The sequence below is a fragment of the Juglans regia genome, chromosome 9, assembly GCF_001411555.2.
Source record: "Juglans regia cultivar Chandler chromosome 9, Walnut 2.0, whole genome shotgun sequence".
NCBI lineage: Eukaryota > Viridiplantae > Streptophyta > Magnoliopsida > Fagales > Juglandaceae > Juglans > Juglans regia.
This window is the reverse complement of record NC_049909.1, coordinates 14213755-14241059: the sequence shown is the minus strand read 5'-3', so window position 1 is coordinate 14241059 and position 27305 is coordinate 14213755. Positions and strand designations below refer to the sequence as shown.

General features: G+C 37.6%; 1 protein-coding gene and 1 pseudogene across 3 annotated transcripts; one reads left to right on the top strand and one right to left on the bottom strand.

Annotated features, from left to right (window-relative positions):
- Positions 1-566: 566 nt before the first annotated feature.
- Positions 567-2740, bottom strand: LOC108994361 (UPF0481 protein At3g47200-like). Of its 3 annotated transcripts, none has more exons than XM_018969528.2 (3): positions 2615-2740; positions 2440-2528; positions 567-2071 (listed from the first exon to the last, which is right to left on the bottom strand). In XM_018969528.2, exons 2-3 carry the CDS (start codon positions 2511-2513, stop codon positions 835-837), a joined length of 1311 nt encoding a protein of 436 aa, XP_018825073.1. In that variant the 5' UTR covers positions 2514-2528; positions 2615-2740; the 3' UTR covers positions 567-834. The 3 variants fall into 3 exon arrangements, with proteins under 3 accessions (XP_018825073.1, XP_018825071.1, XP_018825072.1); XM_018969526.2 differs by having other exon boundaries at positions 567-2074; positions 2615-2739; XM_018969527.2 differs by having other exon boundaries at positions 567-2074; positions 2623-2739.
- A 2750-nt stretch (positions 2741-5490) lies between these two features.
- On the top strand, positions 5491-11659 carry LOC108994362 (annotated as a pseudogene).
- The last annotated feature ends 15646 nt before the right edge of the window (positions 11660-27305 follow it).

Genomic DNA, 27305 nt, shown 5'->3' with positions numbered 1-27305 from the left:
GACTCTGTAAGAGCAGAAATTTCAATCCCGGTTTGTATGAAAATATAACACTTTTTTAGAAAACTAAATTTTTGTTTTCTAAACTTATTTGCTCGAACTTTTTTTCTGAATTGGATGAACTAGAGTTTATTAATAGGAGTAGTGTGACTGTCATATCAGTTTGTAAGGCATGCACCTAGTAATAATGACGGTATATGTATCTAGGAAAAACACTACGTCTACAGAAATATCTATCGAAATTCTTTATCGAAAATTTTATTAATTTTATTTTTTATTTTTTTATTCAATGATTAAGTAAGTGTTTTTAAAAGAATATGTAATTTTTTTTAAAATAATATTTCAATAGTTTAAAAAAATAGTGAAAGAAAAGATAAAAAAAATAAAAAAAAAGATTTTGAGTGTTCGGTAAGGGATTTCGGTAGAAATCTTCCGTGGACGTAGCAACGTCCATATATCTAGTACCGTAACACATTTTTTCTATTTTAGGGACAAATAATATAATTAGCACTTGGAGTTTGCAAACATAACATGAATGATCAGAAGGATCCACACTTACTAAAGCATAGTTGTTGAAAGAAATACACACTTAGATCATAAACATATATAATTACTTGACAAGAACTAGCTAGCAGCCGCATCATGTATGGTAGGAGAGGGCAGAATAAACGGTTTGTAGCAAGGAAAGACATACATGGACTAAAGAACATCTTTGGATCTCCAAAATAATCGCGCCTCGATCATATTCTTTTTATCCTATTCAAGTTGCGACAACCGAGGTGCTAGCTGTTTTTACTTTTATATAACGGGAGTAAAGGGCTTCAGATGAACAGTTCATCAGAACCGGACTCGTGCTGCATGTATGCCACTAGGCCATTGGGCTGTTGGCAACGAGTTTACTGGTGGTGGTCTGTTCACACGTTCGCAGAGGTCTGTGTAGAGAAAACCATGGCAACAGATATCATTATAAAGCCTGTTTAAGAAACTTGCTATGTCCCCATTGCTCAATCCAATTTGTATAATGTCTCTCTCTTTGAGATGAAGTGCATCTGTGGGAGACTTAATCAGGCAATACAAGAGCGCAGCGTAAGAGGTGATTTCGTGGCCCTTACTCGGATCACAATGCTCATATGCGATGAGGTTTCTAAACATAGATTCTGTGTTCTCCTCTATAACTATTGCTGGCATCTTGATTATGTAATCTTCGTGCTTTATATTGAGGATGTTTTCTCCGTCTTCAGCGATAAATCTAAATCCTTTCTCGCAAAGCTGTGTCACAGACCGAATTGGGATCCGCTTCAAGGGAACTAAGCAATTAGGCCGTGTTATAGTGCATGAACGAACTAAACAGTTTCGGAAGCAATCGAGTAAATGCTTGTGATTTTGAGAACTACTGCGCGCCGAGAGAGGAAACATTCCATACTTGGAAAAAGAAGAGGAAACCAGATCATCAAGTCGGGAGCACGATTCAGTTTTCAAGTAGGGCATGAGGTTGAACAAACAGTCGAGAACGCACCAAGGAATTTGATTCTCAAGCAGAAGCAAATCGGCTAATATTTTTCTGGGCATCCATGACGTATTAGGCACGAGATCTTCCTCTCCTTTAATTGCCATCAGGTCATTTCGATATCTGCAGAGGAATTCGAGGATAAAGCAACCATCGAGGATCATCATCTCTATGAATTTATTTCTTGGAACATCGACCTCTTCTGCATAACACTTACGACAATCCTGCTCAGTATTTCCGACGAATTTCACCAACCAAACCAAGCCAATTGTTTCCTCAGCTGGTGCTCGATTGAGGAGGCATTTTAAATACCATAGCTTGATTTTTTCCATTCCTTTTAGCTCCTTGTTCTCGAAGTGAAATGGACCGATTGAAACTACTTGTGGCACGAAAGCCTTCTCATTATGCCTGCGTAGTCTATTTGGAACTCTAAATATGGAATGCTGAGATGGTGGTGGAGACGTTTCGAAAAGCTTTCCTTGAATCGAAGATGCAATTTCTTCCACATCTTCAGTCTCAATGGAAGTTTGCTTGCTTCTGTTGGAATCTGCCATCAGATCATCATGTCTTCTGCAATATTAATTATTTCTATCGAATTAATCTTGTTCACTTGCATCAATGCTTGTCATCAATTAAGTATATATTCTTTCATCTTGGAAACCCAAAATATATAGTTGAGGATGAAAGGTGGCTCAAATTAATGAAATTAGAAGAAAATATATTGAGAATGAATCAACCAGAATGAAAGGTGACAGAAATTAATGAAATTACAACGAATGCAAAATATTTTTCCTCATCAAGTGAATGATGGATAAATAATTAAGGTGGCACAAATTAATAAGATCAACATTAAAACATATAAAATGCAGAGAATGGAAACAATTCCTTATGTAGAGTATAGAGCACGGAGATGGTTGATCATAAATATTAATTACCTAGAGGTATTACTTTCCGGCGAGCACTCTTCCGGTGGGCAATTACTTGCTGACGACGAGGGAGTTGCGCCCATGATGTGCTATATATCCTGAAATTGCAGATGAAGATCCAGTCAAATCCTAGTCATAAAAAGCATGGAAAAGAAGCAGATACAAACGGAGACAGATGGTCTACAAGAGGACCGGAGAAAGTGAGAGGCAGGCAACGACAGATCAGGGCACTCAAAGAGTTCGTTAGATCGAGAGAGAAGGATATCGTTGTCTCTAACGTTAACGCGATCGTCTTAATATAAACCAAACATTTTTTTTTTTTTTAAAGTTTAAGAAATAATATTCTTTCTTTTCAATTAGACTAGTAGATAAATACATTAATCACAAAACAATTACATAAAAGTAAATATATAAAATGATGTGGCTTCTCTATTTAATACTTTTACTATCATTCTCTTGATCTCTTAAAAACCGATGATAAAGAAGCTAAGGTGTAAAGCCATTGCTTTACACCCCGACAAGTTTAAAGATGTTACTATTTGGTTTAAGTAAAGATGAAAACTATGAAGCTACTTTTATTTTCCGCGTGCGAGGGAACTTTTCAGGTCACTTTTTCCCCTCATTTTACACACAACTTTTCATAGTTTTCGCCTTTACTTACAGTTTAAGGCAAATAGTATAGTATCTTTAATCTTTTCGGGATGTAAAGCAATGGCTTTACACCTTAGCTTCTTTATCGTCACTTTGTAAGAGAAAGCAGATATTATGCAGTACATAACTTAACCTCGTACTCGAGCTTTCTCGAACTTTTGCAATCCATGCATCCTAGATAATTTAAGAAAAAACTATTTTATTCTGATAAATTTTAAAAGTTGTTTACATATAAGTTTCGATACATAAAACCTTTTAACTCATTTAATCTCAAATCATTTAATTTTTACAACTTTTTTAAATACTAAAATAACAATAATAATAATAAATAATATTTTAATAATATTTTATTCAACATTTAACTTTCATTTCAATTTATCTCATCTCAACTCATTATCCAAACATCCCTATATAAGGTGATTAAATCCTTATGTGCCAACTCTGAGAATTGAATTGACATTGTTACAAAGCATATAATCACTTACCATTGATAGTATGTGGTTTGGAATATAGATAACGTGGGTACGTTGATGATATATCAACATCATTATCAATCCTTTTTTACAACCTTATAAATCCCTTTTTATTATGTTGATCAAATATTAATGAGTAATTCTACATACAACCATGAAGTGCGTAACTGCCGCGTAATCGCTTTAAAAAAGAGTAGGGTCCATTATTAAAAAATTAATTTTTTTCATGTGGGTCCCATGTTTTATTCATTTTTTTCAAATTGATTATGCGGCGGTTACGCAATTCACGGTTGTAAGTATCTTTTCTCAATATTAAAAGACGACTACTTCAACATCCACTTGCCAAATTTTCTGGAAGAGAAATGTTAAGTGTATTTAAGAAAAATTAATTATTTACATGTCAATTATTGATATGCAAAAAATTATGAAATCTAAAATTCAAAATTTGAATTTGAAAAGGAAATTGATAAAATCAGTTTTTGTAAGTAAAAGTGTAAATAAAGTTGTAAGTACATGTATCATTATTCTTCCTGAAATCTCTTTTATAAGTTTGCCGGCTAGGGGAGGAATTACAAGCTTGTCGGCAAGTGTTTTTTGGATTATCTTTAGGATACGTTTGGATATTGAGGTAATCTCAAATGATCTATGAATAGTAATAAAAAATTAATAAATAATAGTGAATTACTTGTAAGTAGTAATGAATTCACTTACCAAACATCTAGCCTTAATTTATCTAAGTTCGCTAAAGTTAAGTTTGTCTATTGGCCAGTCTTATTTATCAATATTTTTAATCATGATTTGATGTGATATTTAATGACTTAAAAATTATTTAATTTTTATTTATTTATAGATCATTTGAAGCTAAATGAAAAAGTTATAAAAAACATAATGATTTAAAAGATGATCAATAATAATTTTATCAAAATTATAATGGTTAAAAAATATCAAAATAGTTTCTAAATAGAAATCTATATAGAAATCAAAATCTATATATAGCTAATTAATTAGCTATATAGAAGTCTCTATGATAATAAAATATTATTTTTATTATTTATTTATTCTTTTTTTAATCTATTTTCTCAATATTTATTTATTCATTTCTAGCTAATTGTGATGTTTTCTTCTTTTATCTAACAATCATATTTTTTATTTAATTATTATATTTTTACAAAGTTTTATTTTTCAGCAGGCTTATATTTTATAATCTATAGGTTATATATGTCATTCTATCTAATTGTATTTATTTGACTAAAATCATCAAAAGTCATATTTTGTGCTTTTACCTTGTTTTGTTAATGGAAAATTCTTCAATTTCTGATAGTCGTACGGTTGTTGCATGCATATGCTATTTATATATGCGAGACTGACTATAATGCTATACATGGACAATAAAAGATGATGTTTAGTTGTATGCATTTAAAAAAATGGATTTAAATAAAAGTAGCGATTTAATAAATAAACATATAATATAGAATGGGCATGCACTGTATATAGTGACAACAAAAAAAGATAGAATACATTTTATCAATTGGAAAGTAGAAAGTTTTGGGATGGGAGAAATAATTTTAAAAAATTAATTGTCCAAACTAAACTATTTCATCACATCTCATATAATCATTACAATTTTTTTTTAAATTCTAACATAAAATATAATAAACAATTTAATTTTATCAAATCACAAAACAAAAATAATATTTTTTTTAACTTTCAATAAAATATCTCATTTAATCTCAATTAACTAATATGAACTGAAATGTCTAACCAAACTAGACGCTAAAAGTTGTGATGTCTATTCCATGACAACTACCATCCCCTTCCATCTTCTGGAGCATTGAATTGGTTGGACAACATGACAACATTGTTAAGAAAAAAGAAGAAATGCAATTAGCAGTTGGTTCTTATATAAGGATCATTGTATTAATGTTGATGGATACTAATTTCCGACCACTTGACTGTATGTCCTTCGTCCTCGCCGGCCTCTGATCTCTTTCTCCGGTCTTCTCTCTCTCTCCGTGTGTAAGTTTTTTCATTTCCGGCGTTTTGTTACTAGGATTTGACTGGAGTTTGATATGCAACTTCAGGGTAACAAATGGCCGCATCCCAGTACTCCACGTCAACAAGCTGCAACCCTCTCCGACGGCGCTCGCCATCAAGAAATCCTCCTCCAATATCTTCGTCAGGTACGTAATTAATATTGAACGCTAAGTTTATTAAGAAAAATATCTTATTAGGATTAAATTTACATTTTTCAGATATATTTGTGGACTAATTAAGTATTTCTCGAGGTTAGCAGGGCACGACTCTTCATCTTGCATTTTGTATGTCAACGGAGAAAAACTATTCAAATCTTGTTCATGATCAAATACCTCAAAAAAGTATTCAATACAATGACATGTGCACCAATTCGCCAATAATTGTTTTATGATATATGAGTAGACTGCTTGAATATAATTTTCTTTTCTTTATGGGTGTTTTTCTTAATTTCAGTTTTTGTATTTTGGGTTGATTTGGTTATACAAAACTAAACTATCTCATTTCAATTAATCATTACAATTTTTTCAAATTCCCACACAAAATATAATTAACAATTCAACTTTTTCAAATTTCAAAATAAAAATAATATTAAAAAATAATATTATAACAATATTTTATTTTTAACAAAACATCTCATTTCATCTTATCTGAACTGCGTAACCAAATGAGGCATTTAACTTTTCATCGAAATCTAGGCAATTTTTTTTTTGAATAAACCTCTGTATTTCATTGACGAATCAAGTAATACAATCTGAATTGTAATCTTTGTTTAAACATCCCACTATACAATCTGGGATAGCTTCTAACCAAACTTTTTTTCCTTCTAAAAATAAAGCGTTTTTTGCTAAATTATGAGAAACCATGTTTTTCTCTCTATAAGCAAACTGAATAGGCCAATTTGAACTATTTTTGAAGTAAAACTAAACATCTTCTACTAAGGAACCATAAGAAGTAAACATTTCTTCGTCACCGCATATTGTTATGATGATCTCCTTTGCATCCCCTTCAAAGTTGCTTTTTGAATATTAAGAGTACTGCATAATTCGACTGTAGCCCTCATTGCATAGCCTTCTGCAACAGCTACCTCTTCAACATTTTCTTTCTGATCACAAACAGCTGCTACAACTTTCCCTTCCTCATCTCTAACAATGATGCCAATACCCATTTTCCTCTTTTTTCTGATCCAAAGAAGCATCCCAATTCATTTTGACATATCTTTTTTCTGGTTTTTCCCACCTCTAGTTATTATCAATTCTGTTTTGCACTTGTCTAGCTGATTTCTCAGAACTCCTCACTGCTTGGTAGTCTCTTACAGTGGCCTTAGCAGATAACAATAAACTCATAGGAGATTCCATTCTATTTTCAAACACCACTCCATTTCTCGTCAGCCAAACCTTCCTAAGAGTCACTGCTAGTTCCTTCAGTTGGCTTTTCTTAAGAGAGGTAATACACTTCTCCCACAATAACAAAAAGTTAGCTTCATATCAAATCCACTTTTGAACACAACTTTTATCACTTCCCCAAATATCATTTGCTGAATGACACTCCCATAAAACATGCATAAGAGTTTCATCTTCAATTTCACACATAGGACATGTTTTATCCTTCACCACTCCTCTTTTAAACAAATTTACTTTGGTAGGAAATAAGTCATTCTCAACTTTCTATCGAAACATTTTAGTTAGAGCAGGAACTTCTAGATCCAATATCATTCTCCACCTTTCATCACTTTCAACTTCTCTAGAACACTCACCATTACACTTCTCCCTTTTTTCCATAAGCACAAAGTATGCACTTCTCACCGAGAAGATGCCATTTTTTGAAGGCCCCCAAACCAACTTATCTATTGCTCTACCTCTACTCAAAGGAATAATCAGTATTTTCTCAGCCTCTTCGATTTTGAAAATGGATCTAATCACATCTTCCTACCATTCTCTCTTCTATTGGTCAATTAGAGCTTCAACTCTTGAACCCTCTTGTAACACAGAAACTAGTGATTGCACCATAAAAGAAGAAGGGCTTGGAAGCCACTTGTGCCCCCATATCTTGATGTCTCTCCCATCCCCCACCCTCCAGCTAATTCATTCTTTTAATAAATCCCTAGCTGAGCTAATACTTCTCCATATAAGGGATGGCTGTGAACCCAGTTTAGCTTCCAAAAAGCTGGATTTTCTATAATACTTCTCCTTGAAAGTAGTAGCTGCCAAGGAATTAGGAAACTTAAGAAGCCTCCACCATTGTTTTACAAGAAGAGCTGTATTGAAGCTTTCCAAATCCCTAAATCCCATACCACCCCTACCTTTCTGCATTCCCATCTTTTCCCATTTCCTCCACACAATCCCCTTACCACCATGCTGTCTACCCCACCAAAACTTTACAAATAATCCATTGATCTCATTACATAGTCTCTTTGGTAGCTTGAAAACACATAGTGTACGTAGGAATGGCCTGCAGAATTGCCTTGATCAATATTTCTTTACAAGCTTGTGAAATAAAATTATTCTCCCAGCTATTCATTGTTTTCCATATTCTTTCTTTGAGGTTCATAAAGGTATTAAACTTTGATCTTCCTACCATAGCAAGAAGACCAAGGTACTGCTCACAGCTTCCACAAACAAAAGCATTCTCAGCATCCATAATGGCCTTCTTATCTATTGTTTTCGTGTTACTGCTAAAGAAAACAACAGTCTTGTCTTTGTTGAGAAATTGGCCTGAAGCCTTTTCATATAATTGCAGCACCTCTTGTAACCTTCTCCACTCCTCTAACTTTGCTCTACCAAATAAAATACAATCATCTGGAAAAAGCAGATGATTGATACTAGAACCCCCTTGAGCTACTTGCACCCCTCTAGTGATATGCCTTTTCTCATAATAATTAAGAAGGGAACTCAAGCCTTCAACACAGATAAGGAAAATATAGGGTGACAAGGGATCACATTGTCTCAACCCTCTTGAGGGTTTAAACTTATGCCCTGGAAAACCATTTATTAAAACTGAGAAAGATACTGATTTAACACATTTCATAACAAGGCTCACCCACTTCTCACAGAACCCTAACCTTGTCATGATAGCCTCCAAAAAATTCCGCTCTACACGATCATAGGCTTTAGACATCTAACTTCATGGCTATACTCCCCACTTTTCCTTTCTTTCTAGTTTTCATGGAATGCAATAACTCATAAGCCACCATTGTATTATCATTTATTAATCTACCTGGGAGAAAGGAACTTTGGTTTGGGGATATGATTTCAGTTAAGACCATTTTGAACCTATTAGTGATAGCTTTGGAGACTATTTTATACATGACATTACACAAACTTATAGGTCTGAATTCACTCACTTTTTTTGAGTTTTTTTACTTTAGAATCAAGGCTATGTGTGTATAGTTAAGAGAAGGATCAAGAGGGTTACCATTGAGGATATCCACTGCTACTTTACAAATCTCACCAGAGACTAAGCTCCGATGACTTTGGTAGAAGCATGGCCCAAATCCTTCTGGACCAGGGGCTTTTAGTGGGGCCATCTCCTTCACTGCATCTTCCACCTCGATTTAAGAAAAGTTTCTGAATAACCTTTCATTCATAGCTTTTGTGACCCTTGAATTCAACCCCATGAGACAGCTCTCAATCACTTCATTACTTGGCTTTGTAGTTTGAAATAGATTACCAAAGTACCTTCAATATTCTTAAAGCCAATAGCCACTCTATTGTTTCCATCCTCTATTTCTTTAATGAATTTTTTTTTTCCTTTTTTTATTGGCACAAGCATGAAAATATATTTAGTTCAGCCTTTAACCCTTTAATCTCCTATGCATTATTGTGGCATTCCTCAACTTGCAACCTTTTTAACAACTTAGTTTTCTCTTATATTTCCTTCATTCCCCTCTTCTTTCTCACCTTCCACCTTTGAAAAGTTGCTTTACTTCTCTGCAATAAGCCAGTTACCCTTATAACTCCTTCAGCTTCTCCTTTCTTCCATACTTCTTTTACAACCCCTTCACAATCCTCTTCTAGAGCTCAACTAGCCTCATACCTGAATTGTTTTTGTTTCCACCGATACCTTTCATTAGTATCTACTCTTCTAGTAATTAAATGGACTACTAGGGGTTTATGATCTGATGTTCTAGCTACCATTATTTCAACCCATGCATCCTGGTAAATTTCTAACCACTTAAGATTAGCCACTGCCCTATCCAACCTTTCCTTAGTAAAGCTTTCATCATTGTGAGCATTACTCCGTGTAAACTTGTCCCCCTTCCATCCTAGATCATATAAGTACCCCTCAGTCAATACTTCCCTAAACAACTCCATTTGACTCTCTGGTATTGCCTTAGCTCCCCACTTCTCATCATTTGTAAGAATTTCATTATCTCCTACTATGCACCATCCTTCTCCACCTTTTGGCATCATAGATTTCAGCATCAACCATGTTTCCTTTCTCTTTATTGTCTCTGGATGTCCATAGAAATCTAGGCAAATGATTGGACGTAGAGTTGATCAAAGTTTTTTTTTAATTAAAAGATGTTTGTCATGTTGAAGTTGAATAATTTTTTAAAGTTTTTACAAAATTTACTAAACCAAACAAGCCGCCCATGGCATGCTTGAACTGGAATATGGTTTTCAAGTAATTTTGTTAGACATCGAGAACGCACCAGATCATCCATACTCTTCCTGCATGTGTTTTAATTATTCTTAGTAATTATATAAGTACTAGATTGATTTTCAACTGTTTTGAAAGAACACATCTGATGAATGGCAGATTCCAACAGAAGCAATCAAAATTCTACCCAGATTATGGATGTGGAAGAAATTGCATCTTCGATTCGAGAAAAGCTTTTCCAAACGTATCAGCTACCACCATCATCTCAGTACTGTTCCATATTTAGAGTTCCAAATATGCTACGCAGGCATAATGAAAAGGCTTTCATGCCAGAAGTAGTTTCAATTGGTCCATTTCACCACGAGAATACGCAGCTGCAAGCAATGGAAATTATTAAGCTACGGTATTTGAAGTGCCTCCTCTATCGGACACGAACTACGGAATTGGAGTGCATGGTCGAAGCCATCGATAGGATTGAGCAGGATTGCCGAGACTGTTATGCAGAAGTGGTTGATCTTAGTAGAAAGAAATTTATAGAGATGATGGTGATCGATGGCTGCTTTATCCTCGAATTCCTCAACAGATATCAGCAAAAACAGAGGGGAATACAAGGAGAGGATGATCCCGTGTTTAAAACTTCATGGATGCCAAGGAAAATAAAGCCAACTTGCTTCTACTTGAGAATCAACTTCCATGGTGCGTGCTCGACCGTTTGTTCAACCTCATGCCCTCCTTAAAAACTACTGATCAACGGTGCTCCCGACTTGATGATCTTGTCTCCTTCTCTTTTTCTGAGTATAAAATGTTCCCAGCACCTAACTCAGCGCTCAGTCATGGAAACCACAAGCATTTACTCAGATTGCATCCGAAACTGTTTAGTTGGATCATGCACTGTAAAACGGCCGAATCGCTTAGCACCCTCAGAGTGGAACCCAGTTAGGCCTGTGACAGAGCTTTTCCGGCATGGAATTCCTTTGATAGCTAAACATGGAGATAACTGCATCCTCGATGTAAAGTTCGAAGAAGGCAAAATGAAAATCCCAGTAATAGTTATAAAGGAGAACTCAGAATCTGTGTTTAGAAACCTCATCGCATTTGAGCATTGTGATCCGAGTGAGGGCTATGAAATCACGTCTTATGCTGCTCTCTTGCATTGCCTGATTAAGTCTCCCGAAGATGCACTTCATCTCAACCGGGAACGTATTCTACGAATTATTGGTTTGAGCAATGAGGACAGGGCAAGTTTTTTAAACAGGCTGCTTCATAATAATGATACCAGTTTCCATGGTTTTCTCTACTCAGACCTCTGCCAAGACGTGAACAATACTTGTCACTCCAGATGGACGGTAATGAAATTACGGGCTTTCATGAGTTCCATTACTTCCTTTTACGGAGTCTTCATTCCTTTATATCTTTCCTTTATACAAACATTTATTGCTATCGTCACCTTCATTGATTCTCATTCTAAATAAGCCAAGTAATTTGGTTTATCTCAGTGTGTGTATTTCTTTCAATAAGTAGGTCTGTGTAATTTGTAATGTTTGTCGATGAAATAAACAAGGTTACAAGAAAATGTCGTATTACAATATTAGACATAATATCCATTTTTATTTATTTTTTTATTTTATTACTAATGCCATATTAGACATCAACTTCTAAATTCACATGAAATTAAAAAATAACTTAAAAAAAAATCAAATTATAAACAAATAGTTTTAAAAAACAAAAACTTGGATGGCCAGCTCCATAGCCACCCCCACAACAGCGGGCGGGTGGCTCTTCAACTAGCGGTCTGGCCATCCCTACCATACATTATACATTATTATTATTATTATTATTAAAAATGCTATGGATTCCGATGATTTCTGTCGACAATGAGTCTCGATTTATTTTTATATATATTGAGAATTTTTTTTTAAATATTTAATGGGATTAAAAAAATACATAAATGACTAGACCCACTCTCGGTGGCCTTAGGCCCTTAGCACTGCCTTATTATTATTATTATTATTATTTATTTTTTTTTAAATTATTTTTTGGCATTTTATCATATGATAGCAGCTTATTCACTTGAATAGCCGCTTCACAAAATCAATCAGCCTTTGGTATATTTTTAAACCTATTAAACTCATCACTCTGTTTGGGATTCCCTACTCCATGTTATGTCCAATGCTAGACGACAATCTATGTGAATGAATGCAGTGGTTTTTGCACCTTCCACTAATTAAGAACTAAATTAAAAAATAAAATAAATTATCAAAATGCCTTTATATAAGATTGATATCGTTTGTCCGCCACTTTTATGAGAGACATTTGAAAATCGACTCTCTATTTCTCAACTCCTTTGTAAAAGAAAACATTCTTTAAAATTGGAAATCCTCGGCAGCAATTGTGTGGGATTCAATAATCATAATTTCTTCTAAGAACTCAATCTATTAAAATCACCAGATCATTGAGTTTGTTGACAATATATATACTCTACTCTTTGGTTTGACGACTTCTAATTGACTCTCTCCATATCCCTACACAAATCATTTGAACCTTCGATGAACCCTACATTTTTTGAGTCGATTTATGACTGAGATCATTAGCCACCATGTTGGCCTCGCCACTATGAGAGGTAACTATGCAATTGTAATCTTTAATGACTTTATCACATTAATATCTTCTAAATAAATACAATTCCGACAAGATTAGGATCAATACTGAGATAGATTCACTCATAGTCCATTTTGTTGGGATGTTTATGTAATCAACCCTTCATTTACTTGATCCCACTAAGTGCGGGCTTGTGTGAGATCTCGACACCACCCACGTTGCTACCTCCCACTTGGGTGTCCCCTCAGCCCGACATCTAGCGTATGCTCCCTGCACGAACATCGTCAAAGACCCCTCGCCACCCTCTAGAGAGCCTGCCTCGGTCACTGACTCTGAATCTTTGGCCCCTTCGATCTTCGTTACCGACTCTAGACCTTTTGGAGGATGCTCAGTGACAGTCTGCCCTGCGCCTTCTTGGGTTGAACCATGGCCATATTGGATTGCCAGGAAGACGCCGTCAGCCTACTAGTCACTCGGCACCCCTGCCTTAACCAAAGAGACCGCCTCCCCAAGCACATCCGACGAAGTGAACTCGACCTCCAGGGACTCACAGAATGGAGAGTCCGGGATGGAAACTCTATACTCGTTGAAGTTGGCAGCCGGAGGATGACATAGAGACTGCTCCCCCCAGTGGATTGAGCCAAGTGTGGAGAATGGACACCCTTGCCAACACTCGGAGATGTCAATGCTCCAACATCAATGATCGTCTAGAGATCAGCGGCCTCCTTGCCAGCTTCGGCGGAGGGAATCATCTCCAGGGAGTCGACAAGTGGCAGAATCTAGAAAGGCCAAAAAGAAGGCCATCTCGAGCTCTTCCTCCCCCAGGCTAAGGATTTATGTTGGCCTCATGTTGCCCTGTGGGGTAGAGGACGATATCGGCCAGGAAATAGAAGAGGGAGGGACAGGCAACGAGGAGCCCTTCAGACCCAGGGAGAGTTGTTACCCCCGGGATGTCTCCGAGACATTGTCAAAGGCATTGTGGTTAAAAGAATGTGATAAGAATTCGAGATACTTTCATATGAAAGTTTCACAAAGGAGAAGAAAGAACAGGTTGGTGCGGATTCAAGATGATAGTGGGCAGTGGTAAGAGGGGTCTAGAAAAGATAAGGTGATCCTTGATTATTTTAAAGACTTGTTTACTACTGCCAATCCGAGTCCTTCGCTGGAATTTCTACATGCTTTGAGAGGCAAAGTCACTTCAGACATGAATGAAGAGTTAAGCCGAGAATACACTGAAGTTGAAGTCAAGGAAGCATTGCAACAAATGAACCCTTCCAAAACCCCAGCCCAGATGGCATGTCTCTAATATTTTCCAAAAATATTGGCATGTGGTAGGGTCTTCAGTTACTACAGTAGTTTTGCATGCTCTCAATTCAGGTTCTTTCCCTTCAACTTTGAACCACACTTTTTATTACCCTAATTCCCAAAAAGAAGTCTCATGTTCGAGTGGCTGATTATAGACCTATAAGTTTGTGTAACGTGGTCTATAAGTTAATTGCTAAAGTCCTTACAAATAGGTTGAAAATGGTATTATCCGACATTATTGGGGAAAGTCAAAGCGCGTTTGTAGCAGGGTGTTTAATAACTGATAATGTTTTGATTGCCTATGAGGTAATGCATTTTTTGAAGCTTAAGAAAAAAAGGCAAGAAGGGCTTTATGTCGTTGAAGTTAGATATGAGTAAGGCGTATGATAGAGTTGAGTGGGCCTGTTTGAAATCCATTATGGAGGTGATGGGGTTCAGTCAAGAGTTTGTCAATCTGATTATGATGTGTGTTTGTTCTATGTATTTCTCTGTACTGATTAATGGTGAGCCTAAGGGTCCAGTTATTCCATCTAGAGGACTTAAACAAGGGGATCCTTTGTCCCCTTATCTATTCCTTTTGTGTACTGAGGGGCTGACTACTCTGTTGACTACTCTACAGAATATCTGTAGAGGGGCTCCAAAAATTACCCATTTGCTTTTTGCAGACGACAGTTTGGTGTTTTGCAAGGCTGAAGTAGAGGAGAATAGGAGAGTTCAAGCTATCCTAGAGAAGTATGAGACTGTTTCTGGCAAGCAAATCAATCATGAAAAAACAGCCATGGTGTTTAGTGCTAACGTGCCAAGGAGAGTTCAAGAGGAGATAAAACATTTGTGGGGAAATTCTGAAGTATAACAGTATGAGAAGTATTTAGGTCTTCCACCAATCATTGGGAGGTTAAAAGCTCAAATTTTCAATCCATCAGACAGTGAGTTTGGCAGAAATTACAAACTTGGAAGGAGAAGTTACTCTCACAGAGGGGTAAGGAAGTATTGTTAAAGGCGGTGGCTCTTTCTATACCCTCTTACACTATGAGTTGTTTCCTTCTTCCTTCAAGTTTGTGTGCGGCATTGGAGGGTATGATGACTTGGCTTTGGTGAGGGCAAAAGAAAAATGAGAGGAGAATACATTGGTTGAGCTGGAACAAATTGTGTGTAAGGAAGTCGTGGGGAGGGATGGGGTTTAAAAATTTAATTTGGTAATGTTAGCTAAACAATGGTGGAGATTATTTCAAGACGAAAATACTTTACTACACAGGTTGCTTAAAGCCAAATACTTCTCGGCTTCAAATTTTCTGCAGGTTGGTTTGGGCAGATCTCCTTCATAAACGAGGTGTGGTATTTGGGAAGCCAAGAAATGGGTGGTGGAGGGATGTAGATGGAGGATAGGTGATGGGAATTCTGTTAGTACTTAGCTTGATAAATGGATCTCAGGTCATAATGCTCTAGTTAAGGAAGGGAATGTGATTAGTGAAGACAACATGAATGATTGTGTGAGTTCCCTTTTGTGTGCAAACTCTAGAACTTGGGATGTGAGTAAACTTAGAGCTCTCTTTAATTCAAGTATTGTGGAGGATATTCTGAACACTGCTGTGTGTGCTAGTAATGGGGTTGATAGGAGAGTATGGGGCTATGAGAGAAATGGTTTGTTTAGTGTTAGGAGTTGCTACAAGTTTATATTGGAGCAGCAGAGTTCACAAGAAGCCGAGTCCTCGTTTGCAAGTGCCCAGAGAGTAGTGTGGAAACAGCTATGGAAAATGCCTGTGCCCAATAAGATTAACATTTTTGCTTGGCGTGCTTGCAAGGATGGTTTCCCTACAAAAGAGAATCTCCTGAAAAAGCATGTTCCAAATGATGGGATCTGTAGCGTGTCTAACGTTGAACGAGAAGGTTTATACCATGCTTTGGTTTAGCTATGTGCACTTAAAGAGGACCTTGACTGTTTATCTTCCTGCTTTTGTTAATGATAATTATTTGAATGTTTTTGAGGTGGCTTTTGCTCTTTGTGACACTAAAAAGTATGACATTGTGGCTACTTTCTTTGCTTTGGCGTGGGGGTTTTGGTATAGGAGGAATAAGTAATATCATGAGTAGTTGCTCCTTCTTCCTCATCAAGTTGCTGCACATGCAATCTCACTACTGAAAAGTTATAGGGGAGCTTAGAAATAATCAGGGTAGCAAATGAGACATGTGTTTAAATGGAAGCCTCCAGATCTAGACATGCTAAAGTTGAACGTTGATGCTGCTGTTTTTTCAAAGATGGGGAAAGCTAGGACGGATGCAATTTTGCGAAAGAGCTTGGGTAGTGTTCTCATGGTTACAACTTTTCAGAGGGGGATGTTGCTGAACCAGAGCACATAGAGGTGATTGCTCTCTTTCGTGGCCTTCAGTTGTGTGCAAGTATGGGAAAGTGGAGAGTGATTGTCTCTTGGCAATTGAAGCAGTTCAACAGGACAACTTGGCTAATTCACTGCTTGGTGGCTTTTATTTAGAGATTAAAAAGTTGTCATCTTGTTTTACGGAATGTGTTTTTCAACATGTTTATAGAGAAGCAAACATGGCTGCTCATTGTTTTTATAAGTACATGTAGCATTATTCTTCCTGGAATCTCTTTAACTTTGTCGACTAGGGAGGAATTACAATCTTGTTGGCTAGTGTTTCTTGGATTATATTTAGACTACATTTAGATGCTAAGGTGATATCAAATGATCTGTGAATAGTAGAAAACAAATTAGTGAATAATAGTGAATCACTTGTGAATAGTAGTGAATTCACTTACCAAACATAGTCATCTATTTTTTTTTTAATAGGAAATAGACATCAATTCATTCATAAGGGAGTTACATCTGTGACTTAAGTTACAAGCCAAACTAGCTCTTGTTGTAAGCTTCACCGTACACAAATTATGCAACGGACAGTGTCTGAACTTCATGAACTCTCAAAAGAGAGTATCAGTCTTTGTATAAAACAGAGATAAAAACCCCACATCCAAACTCCATCGTCCAAAAGAGAATAAGTGAACAAAACACCCATCCTTCTCACCGGAGGAGGGAGGAACCCACACTGCTATGGAAAAAAGTCCAATAGCCTATTTCACTTTATTTTTCCTACAACCAAAACCCAACAAACAATTACCAACAAAAAAAACCGACATTAAGTCAGAAATACAAGTACAACAAACAACCACCAACAACAGAAACGGAAAAGCAGATAAGGGAATCAGTGGTGGCATGTGAATGTGTCACACGCAACGGGCTAAAGGGCTGAGCTAATCGTGGGCCAGGGGCAAGGGAAGTTTGGGCCAGACGTGAAGGAAGCATGCAGATGGGCTTGAGTCTAGTTCATACCATTTAGGCCTTAAACGACATACTATTGTTATCATTTACTGTTTTATCCTTTTATGTTTGTTATTCAGGCTCCTTGTTGATTGGTTAAAGGCTCTGTCAAAGCTGTTAGCAGTAGTGGGCGCTATAAGTGACAGTAAGCGTGTAATTGGCTTTTTATCGAATATTCTAGCAGAAATATACTATCTAAGATTTCCTTCTCTTTCATCTACCTCTTTCTCTCAAGTTTCTGGAGGATTTTCACCCTCTAAGTGAGCTCAAAAACCTAATTACAGTCCCTATTACATTGAGAGTGTTACAATCTAGTATCAGAGATTTCGATCTCACTATACTTACAAGAAACAAATGGTAGATGGTACAAGGATGAGTTAGCTACAAGAAGGATTGGCGAATCTCAACAAATCCACTGATTCCCAATTTAAGATAGTAAAAACCGAGATGTTGACCTTGAAGCATCAATCTGATGCTATTATGTAGTTGCTGGCAGCCATGAATGTTGAGTTGCAAAAGTTGTCCCACAACTCTGGTCACTCAGAGTCTTCAAACCACCACCACCGACGCCGTGACGATCACTAAGAATCTGGAGGAGAAATGATACCAAGATCAGTACATTTTGATTTTCCAAGTTTCAAAGGGGAGGACCATAAGGCCAACCATTTCTTTAATTTTTACAATACATTGCCACAACACAAATTGTGATTGGCCTCCTTTCATATGGAGGGACAAGCACTCATTTGGTTTCAGGATCTAGAGGAATCTGGTAGTTTGGATCATTGGGAAGGATTCACCCAAGTTTTACTAACTAGGTTTGGCCCTAGTTCATATGATGATCCCATGGAATTGTTGACCTGTTTGAAGCAAGTAGGAACTGTGGAGGATTATAAATCTAGGTTTGAAGCATTATATAATATGATGGGTGGCTTATCTGAGTCTTACAAACTCAGTTGTTTTTTAAGTGGCCTTAGGGATGATATAAGTTTGTCTGGGAAAATTTTCAAACCAGATAATTAATTACTGCTTATGGCCTTGCAAGAATACAGGAGGAACTGTTGGGAGTTATGAGGAAGGATTCCAAAGGATTATTGTCCTTACCCGAACCTACAATCCCAAAATACCTCTATCATAGCCCATCCACAACACCAAAAGGATCTCCCAAAGCCTTAGTTCTTGTTCAAAAAATAAACTAGACCCAAATGAAGGATCTCAGGGATGAAGGACTATGTTATTATTGCGATTCAAAATGGAACCCAAACCACAAATGCTCCAATCCAAAACTATTCCTTATTAAGAAGATGGAGGAGGACTTGGGGGAGGAAATGGGGGAAGGAGAACCCTTAGAGAGCCCAACACTCAATATACAATCAGAAATTTCTCTACACGCCTTGTTAGGATCCCAAAACTCAGAAATCATGAGATTGAGAGGTAGGGTGGGAGACCAGGAGGTGGTCATATTTTTTGACTCGGGATAACTTCCTAGACCCCTTAGTAGTAAGAAAGGGAAATTTTGTAGTAAAAGGGGAGGAAATGGTTAATGTGAAGGTAGCTAATAGGGAGTTGCTCACTAGTGAAGGAAGATGTCCTGAACTAAGGTTTCGTGTTAAGGGAAATAGCTTTTCCACAGAAGTTCAAGTGTTGGTATTGGCGGGTTGTAACATGGTGTTGGGGTGCAATGGCTAAGGGAATTGGGGCCAATACTCTGGAATTTTGCTGATCTGACCATGGAATTCCAGCAAGATGGTAAGTCCATCAAGTTGAAGGGTTTAAGCCCTACAAACAGAATTGAGTTGGGGGGATTAAATAAACATCATGAATTGGAAAAGAGAGGAATATTACTGTAGTTATTGGGGAATGTTTTAGTCTCAAAAGGGGAAAAAGTTCCTGAGCAAATACAGGACTTATTAAATCAGTTTACTGATGTGTTTGGGGAACCACAAGGGCTGCCACCTAACAAGTCCCATGACCATTCTATTACCCTATTGCCAAGCACCCCACCTGTTTCGGTCAGGCCATATAGATACCCTTATTTTCAAAAAGAAGAGATAGAAAAGATTATTAGGGAATTGCTAAAAAATGGGGTGATCCAGCCCTCCCAAAGCCCCTATTCATCCCCTGGTTTACTTGTGAGGAAGGCCGCTGGGTCATGGAGGATGTGTGTCGATTATAGGGCACTCAATAAGGCCACTGTCAATGACAAATTCCCCATACTAGTAGTAGAGGAGCTGCTGGATGAGTTGTGTGGGGCCCAAGTTTTCTCAAAACTGGATTTATGATCTGGTCATCACCAGATCAGAGAAAGAGAAGATGACATTCCTAAAACGGCATTTAGAACACACGAGTGCCATTACAAATTTTTAGTTATGCCTTTTGGGCTTCCCTCTACATTCCAAAGCCTCGTGATTGACATATTCAGGTCATATTTAAGGAAATTCATCCCAGTGTTCTTTGATGATATCTTAGTCTATAGTAAGATAGCTGAAGAGCATGTTAAACACTTACGACTGATCCTGGAGACTTTAAGAGGGCATAGCTTATTTGCTAAACCATCGAAGTGTTGTTTTTCTTGTTTTGAAGTGGCTTATTTAGGGCATCTGATTTCGACAGAAGGGGTGAGGGCAAATCCTGAAAAAATCAGAGCCATGGAAGATTGGCCTTTTCCCACTACACTTAAGGCCTTAAGGGGCTTCCTTGGCCTTACAAGCTATTATAGAATATTTATAAAGGGGTATGGTGGTATTTCTAGTCACCTAACCAGTTTGTTGAGGAAAAATCAATTCTGCTAGACAACAGAAGCGAAAGAGACTTTTATTAAGCTAAAAGCAGCAGTGACCAAACCCGATGTACTGGCCCTACCAGATTTCAGACTACCTTTTGTCATTGAGTGTGATGCCTCAGGAAGGGCCATTGGAGCTGTACTTATGCAAAGGAATAAGCCCATTGCTTATTTCAGTCAAGCCCTTAAAGGAATAATCTTGGCTTGGTCAACCTATTAGAAGGAATTGTATGCCTTGGTGGTTGCTTTATAGAAGTGGAGACCCTACTTAATTGGACAGATTCTTACTGTTAAAACATATCACCAAAGTCTTAAATTTTACCTAGAACAGAAGGTAGGGACTCCTATGCAACATAAATGGGTCTCAAAACTTTTAGGGTATGACATAAAAGTGGAGTACAAGAAAGGGACTGAAAATAGGGTGGCTGATACATTATCTATAAGGGATGAGGGCATCAAACAAGAGTTAGAAATCATCATTTCTGCCTTGTCACTACCTATTGCAATATGGTGGGAAGAAATTAAGAATGGGTACACTCAGGATCCCTTCATTGAAAATCTATTGAGTTTAACACAGAAAGAGCAATTACCTATGAACTTTACAGCAATGGAATGCCTACTTTATTACAAACAGAGACTATGTGTGGCTAACTATGGGGATTCTAGACTGAAGATACTACAAACACTCCACAGTGAGCCCTTGGGGGGACATTCTGGCTATGACAAGACTCTACAGAGGGTAAAGAGAGAATTTTATTGGCCTGGGCTCATAACTGACTTTAAGAAGTTTATAAGGGAGTGTGAGGTTTGTCAAGAGGTTAAAGTTGATCAGTCCAAGCCCAGTGGACTATTGCAGCCCCTTCCCATTCCCTCACAACCATGGATCCACATAACCATGGATTTTGTGGAGGGACTACCAAGTTCGCAAGGTTTCAACAGTGTGTGGGTTGTGGTGGATAGACTCACTAAGTACTCCCATTTTGTTCTTTTGAAACACCTCTTCTCAGCCAAGACAATGGCACAATTGGTTATTAAACATGTCCTAAAACTTAATGGGATGCCCCATTCCATCGTTTCTGACAGAGGAACCATTTTTACAAGCATGTTTCGGCAGGAACTCTTCAAGATCCAAGGCATCCAACTAGCCTTTAGAACCTCATATCACTCTCGAACTGACGGCCAAACAGAGGCTGTCAACAAATGCTTAGAAAACTACCTCAGATGTTTTGTGGGTGACCAACTGAAAATATGGGCACACTAGGTTCCCCTAGCAGAATGGTGGTATAACACCAACCACCATTCCTCTACCCGCACCACTCCTTTTGAGGCCCTCTACAGGTATCTCCCACCCAAACTTATCTAATACATCCCTGGAACTACAAAACTAGAAGCCGTGGATGAGGATCTCAGATCAAGGGACAAAATTTTACAACTACTCAAGCACAACTTGCACAGGGCATTGAGTAGGATGAAAAAGTACGTAGATTTAAAAAAAAAGGAACGAAATTTCAAAGTAGGAGAATGGGTCTACCTTTAGCTTCAACCTTACTGGCAGATGTCTTTGGTGCAGAGGCAAAGTTTGAAGCTTTCATCTAGGTGTTTTGGGCCTTATCAGGTGGTGCAGAGGGTCGGCGAGGTAGGGCAACATGCGATAGTAGTCTCGATTTTACCCCTTGTGGATACTGATGGCATGATTAAACTAGAACCAACAAGTCTCGGTCATAGACTTGCTGGTCCATTGGTAGGGGCAGAACTGTGAGGATGCGTCGGGGGGGCCCTTCCATGAATTGAAGAAAACCAACCCACACCTTGTGGGCAAGGTGTTCTAAGGAGGGAGGCTTTGTCACATGTAACGGGCTAAAGGGCTGAGCTAATCGTGGGCCAGGGGCACGGGAAGTTTGGGCCATACGTGAAGGAAGCATGCAAATGGGCTTGAGTCCGGTTTATACCATTTAGGCCTTAAACGGCATACTATTGTTATCATTTACTGTGTTGTCATTTTATGTTTGTTATTCAGACTCCTTGTTGATTGGTTAAAGGCTATGTCAAAGCCATTAGCAATAGTGGGCACTATAAGTGACAGTAAGCATGTAATTGGTTTTTTATCGAATATTCTAGCAGAAATATATTCTCTGAGATTTCCTTCTCTTTCATCTACCTCTTTCTCTCAAGTTTCTGGAGGATTCTCATCCTTTAAGTGTGCTCAAAAACCTAATTGCAGTCCCTATTACATTGAGAGTGTTACAGAATGACATGCGCCACTATGGGAAGGAGCTGATTGGTCGGTTGAGATAATGCTGGTGAACTGGGCCCTGAGCTACTGCGCATGGCATAGATGGAAATTGATACTCAGTGGCTCGAGTGCGCCATGCATGCGTTCTCTATAACCCACACATGGGTGCAACACGTCTTTTAGAATGGTGCCCAAACCAAATGACAACAAGATCGGCTGGTGAAGAGACCCCCGGTGGTGTGCGTGTAGGGAGATGGTCACCGGAGAATCTTGGATCGACTACCCCCTTATTCGGCTGAAAAAGTTGAAATAAAAACAAAAAAACAAACGAACCCGTCAGAGACATAGGGCCAAAGGCCATAGAGAGGGAGGAGAGGAAGGGGAAGAGGAAGAGGAAGTTGAAGCTCCTTCTCTCCCAACTGCATTTGGACGAGAGAGTTTCTAGAAAGAGGGTCTGCGTTTCTAGAGAGAGGCTAACTAGAACTCTTTTAAGAACAATTTTGACACTACATAGCCATCTATTAATTAAGTTCAATAAATTTAGTTTGTCTATTGGCCAGTGTTATTTATCAACATTTTTAATCATGATTTGATTTGATATTTAATGACTTAAAAATTATTTTTAATTTTTATTTATTTATAAATTATTTGAAGCTATATCAAAAAGTTATAAAAAACATAATGATTTAAAAGATGATCAATAATAATTTTATCAAAATTATAATGGTTAAAAAATATTAAAATAGTTTCTACATAGAAATCTATATAGAAATCAAAATCTATATAGCTAATTAATTAGCTATATGTATAGAAATCTCTATGATAATAAAATATTATTTTTATTATTTATTTTTTCTTTTTTTTTTAAAATCTATTTTCTTAATACTTATTTTTTCATATCTAATTGTGAAAATATTGTAAAGAAAATAGAAGAAATTAATGTTGCTAGCTTAGTTCTTATATAAGGATCATCGTATTAAAGTTGAGAGATACTTTCCGACCACTTGACTGCCTGTCCTTCGTCCTCGCCGGCCTCTGATCTCTCTCTCCTGTCTTCTCTCACTCCGTGTGTAAGTTTTTTAATTTCTGGCTTTTTGTTACTAGGATTTGACTGGAGTTTGATATGCAACTTCAGGGTAACAAATGGCCGCATCCAGGCCAGTGCTCGACGTCAACAAGCTGCAACCCTCTCCAACAGAGCTCGATCGCCATCAAGAAATCGTCCTCTATAAGAATTGGAGAAACAGAAGGAATAGAAATGATAGGAAAGCAAAATAACAGAGAATAAAGGAAGAGCAATGCTCGTGAATTGCTATATTTCGTACACTTTACAGACTGCTGCATGCAGCTTTATACTAAAAGAAGAAAACAAATCCTAACAAACTAAAGGAATAAAACAATTACAGTAAATTTGTACAGCAACATAACAACCTTTGAATTTACATAAAGGTACATGATGTATCAACAAAATGAGGTCCATATGGTAAATGAACCAAGGAACTATGGCGTGTGTTTTGCACATTTGATGAAGTCTGAGCTTGCACATCATAATCATTGATTTGTTCATGGGCAGCATCCTCTGCATGATCTGGAACTTGAGTGATCTGCTGTGTATGCTGCTCTAATACCCCCCCACAAGATGGAGAATAGATGTTAACTATTCCCATCTTGGAAAGGTGTGAATACAACATATAAGAGGGTAGAGATTTGGTGAATATGTCAGCAAGTTGGGAAGTGGTGGAAAGATGGGCAGTTTTGATGCTTCCTTCTAAGATTTTGTCTCTGATTAGGTGGCAATCTACCTCTATATGTTTTGTCCTCTTGTGGAAGACTGGGTTGGCTGCAATGTATAATGCAGCTTGATTGTCACAGAATAATTGTGCAGCTTGAGGGTGAGACGAAGAGAGGTCTATAACAACTGTCTTAGCCAAGTTAACTCAGTGGTGATGGAAGCCATGGCTCTATATTCAGCCTCTGCAGAAGACCTGGAAACCACAGTTTGTTTCTTGGATTTCCAAGAAATGAGGGACTGTCCAAGAAGAATGCAGTACCCAGTGATGGACTTTCGAGTGTCAGGGCATGTAGCCCAATCTGAGTCACAATATCCTTGTAATTGAATTTCTGAAGTGGAAGATAATAAAATCCCTTGGCCAGGTGAATTCTTAAGGTATCTTAATACCTTATAAGCAGCAGCTAGATGGGTTGTTGAAGGGTGGTCCATGAACTGGCTGAGAACTTGGGTAGGATATCTTATGTCAGGTCTTGTGATGGTAAGGTAAAGAAGTCGACCAATGAGTTGTCTATAGGGGGTGGGATCAGGTAAGGGAGTGCCACTTGATTTACTTAACTTGTGGTTTTGGTCCATTGGTATTTTTAGTGGTTTGGCAGCAAGCATGCCTGAATCTGCAAGGATATCAAGGGTATATTTCCTCTGACATAAGTGAATACCAGTAGAATTCCTAGCAACTTCAATGCCTAAGAAATATCTCAATGTACCCAAATTCTTAATTCTGAAATGTTTGTTCAAAAAGTCTTTAAGAACAGAAATGGTTTCAACTTGATTGCTAGCAAGTACTATGTCATCGACGTAGACAAGTAGTGCTGTAAAGGAGTTGGCAGTGTGATGAGTAAAAAGACTGTAGTCTGATTTGGACTGAGTGAATCTAAATTGAATGCGGGAAGAAGAAAACTTATCATACCACTGTCTCGAGGCCTGTTTGAGGCCATAAATGCTTCTGAGGAGCTTGCAAACTTGATGAGGAGAACCTTTATGGTATCCAGGTGGTTTTCTCATGTATATTTCTTCTTTGAGCTCTCCATTAAGGAAAGCATTGTTGACATCAAATTGGTGAAGATGCCAACCCTTAATGGATGCTAGAGCTAAGATGGTTCTGACTGTCACAATTTTCACCATAGGTGAAAATGTTTCATGGTAATCCACTCCTAGTTGCTGAGTGAAACCTTTAGCAACCAGCCTTGCTTTCCTCCTTTCAATGGTTCCATTGGAATGGTATTTGGTTTTAAAAACAAATTTGCAATCTATGGGGACTTTTCCAGGGGGTAGATCAGTGAGGGTCCAGGTATGGTTAAGCTCTAAAGCTTCAAGTTCAGCCTCAATTGCTTGACACCAATCAAGGTCTTTAACAGCTTGTTTAAAGGTCTGAGGATCAGTGTGTGATGAGATGGTAGCAGAAAAAAAAGAAAATGCAGGAGATAAATTGTTGTAAGAAATGAAGGAAGATAAAGAAAAAGGGATAACTGATGAAGTAGCCATGTTCCCTGATTGAGAAGGTGAGATAGAAAAAGCCTGCTGACAATGGAAATCCTGAAGGTAGTGAGGGGCTGTTCTAGTTCGAGATGACTTTCTAAGGATAGGTGGAGGGGAAGAGGGTGGTGAGTTAGGTGGAGTAGGTGGAGGGGAAGGGAGTAGTAAGTCAGGTGGAGTGGGGGAATGAGATGAAGTTTCTGAAGTAGTAAGAGAGTTGTTATGAGAAAGAGGTGCAGGAGGGGGTGTTTGAAAAAGAAGTTGTGTGGGTGAAGATTGAAGGTCAGATTGGTGAAATGGAAAAACAAATTCATGAAAAGTCACATCTCTGGATATGAAGACTGTTTTAGAGTGAAGGTCAAGAAGTTTATACCCTTTCACTCCAAATGGGTAACCAAGAAGGACACAGGCTCTTCCTCGAGGTTCAAACTTGGTTCTGTTATGGGATAAGGTGGATGCAAAGCAAAGGTAGCCAATGATTCTCATATGAGAATATGTAGGAGGAGAATGAAAAAGAAGTTCATATGGTGTTTTGTTGGAAAGCAAAGGGCTAGGAACACGATTGATAATGTAAGCAGTTGTTAGAATGCAATCACTCCAATAAGAATTGTGAAGGTTTGCTTGAATTTTGAGTGATATGCCTATATTCAGAAGATGTTGGTGTTTCCTTTCAGCAACCCCATTTTGTTGAGGGGTTGCCACACAGGTTTTGTGGTGAATGATTCCTTTCTTATCGAAGAATTCTGTCATTTTGAACTCAAGGCCATTGTCACTTCTCAGAATTTTTATTTTAGCATGAAATTGTGTTTCAACTAGGTTGTAAAATGTTTCAATGCATGATCTTGTGTGGGATTTATTTTTAAGCAAGTAGATCCAAGTACTCCTTGAAAAATCATCTATGATGGTGAGGAAATATTTGGTTCCATCATAAGCTTCAATTGAATTGGGTCCCAAAATGTCACAATGTATAAGTTCAAAAGGAGTATTGCTTTTATGTGTGCTGACAGGAAATGACAATTTGTGATGTTTTGCAAGAGGGCAAATTTGACATGGATTGGTAATAGAAATTGTGGAAACATGCCTTTTAATAGATGGGTCTTCTATTACATGTAATTTAGAGATGGGAGTATGGCCCATTCTACAATGCCAAATATCAGAAACCTGATTTGATTTGTGAGCAACAGCAGAAACAGAAATTGTCTTTTGCAAGGAAATTGAAAAATATTCAAAAAGAGCTGATGGGGAAACAGGTTTTGTGAGCAGGTGGTATAAACCATTCTTCATCTCACCCATGCCAATCGTGGTCCATGTCAAAAGGTCCTGAAGAAAATAGATTTGTGAAAAGAATACAAAACAACAAGAAAGGGAAGATGTTAGTTGTTTAGCTGAGATCAAATTGAAACTAAAAGAAGGAACACAAAGGACATTGTGCAAAATTAAAGTAGAAGTAATATGAACTGTGCCTATATGAGTTACTGGTGCAAATTGGCCATTGGGAAGTTTAACAACAAAACAAACCTGAGATGTTATGGAGGAAAAATATGAGGTGTTACAGATCATATGATCTGTAGCACCTGTGTCAATTATCCAAGGGAGGTGTGTGCTT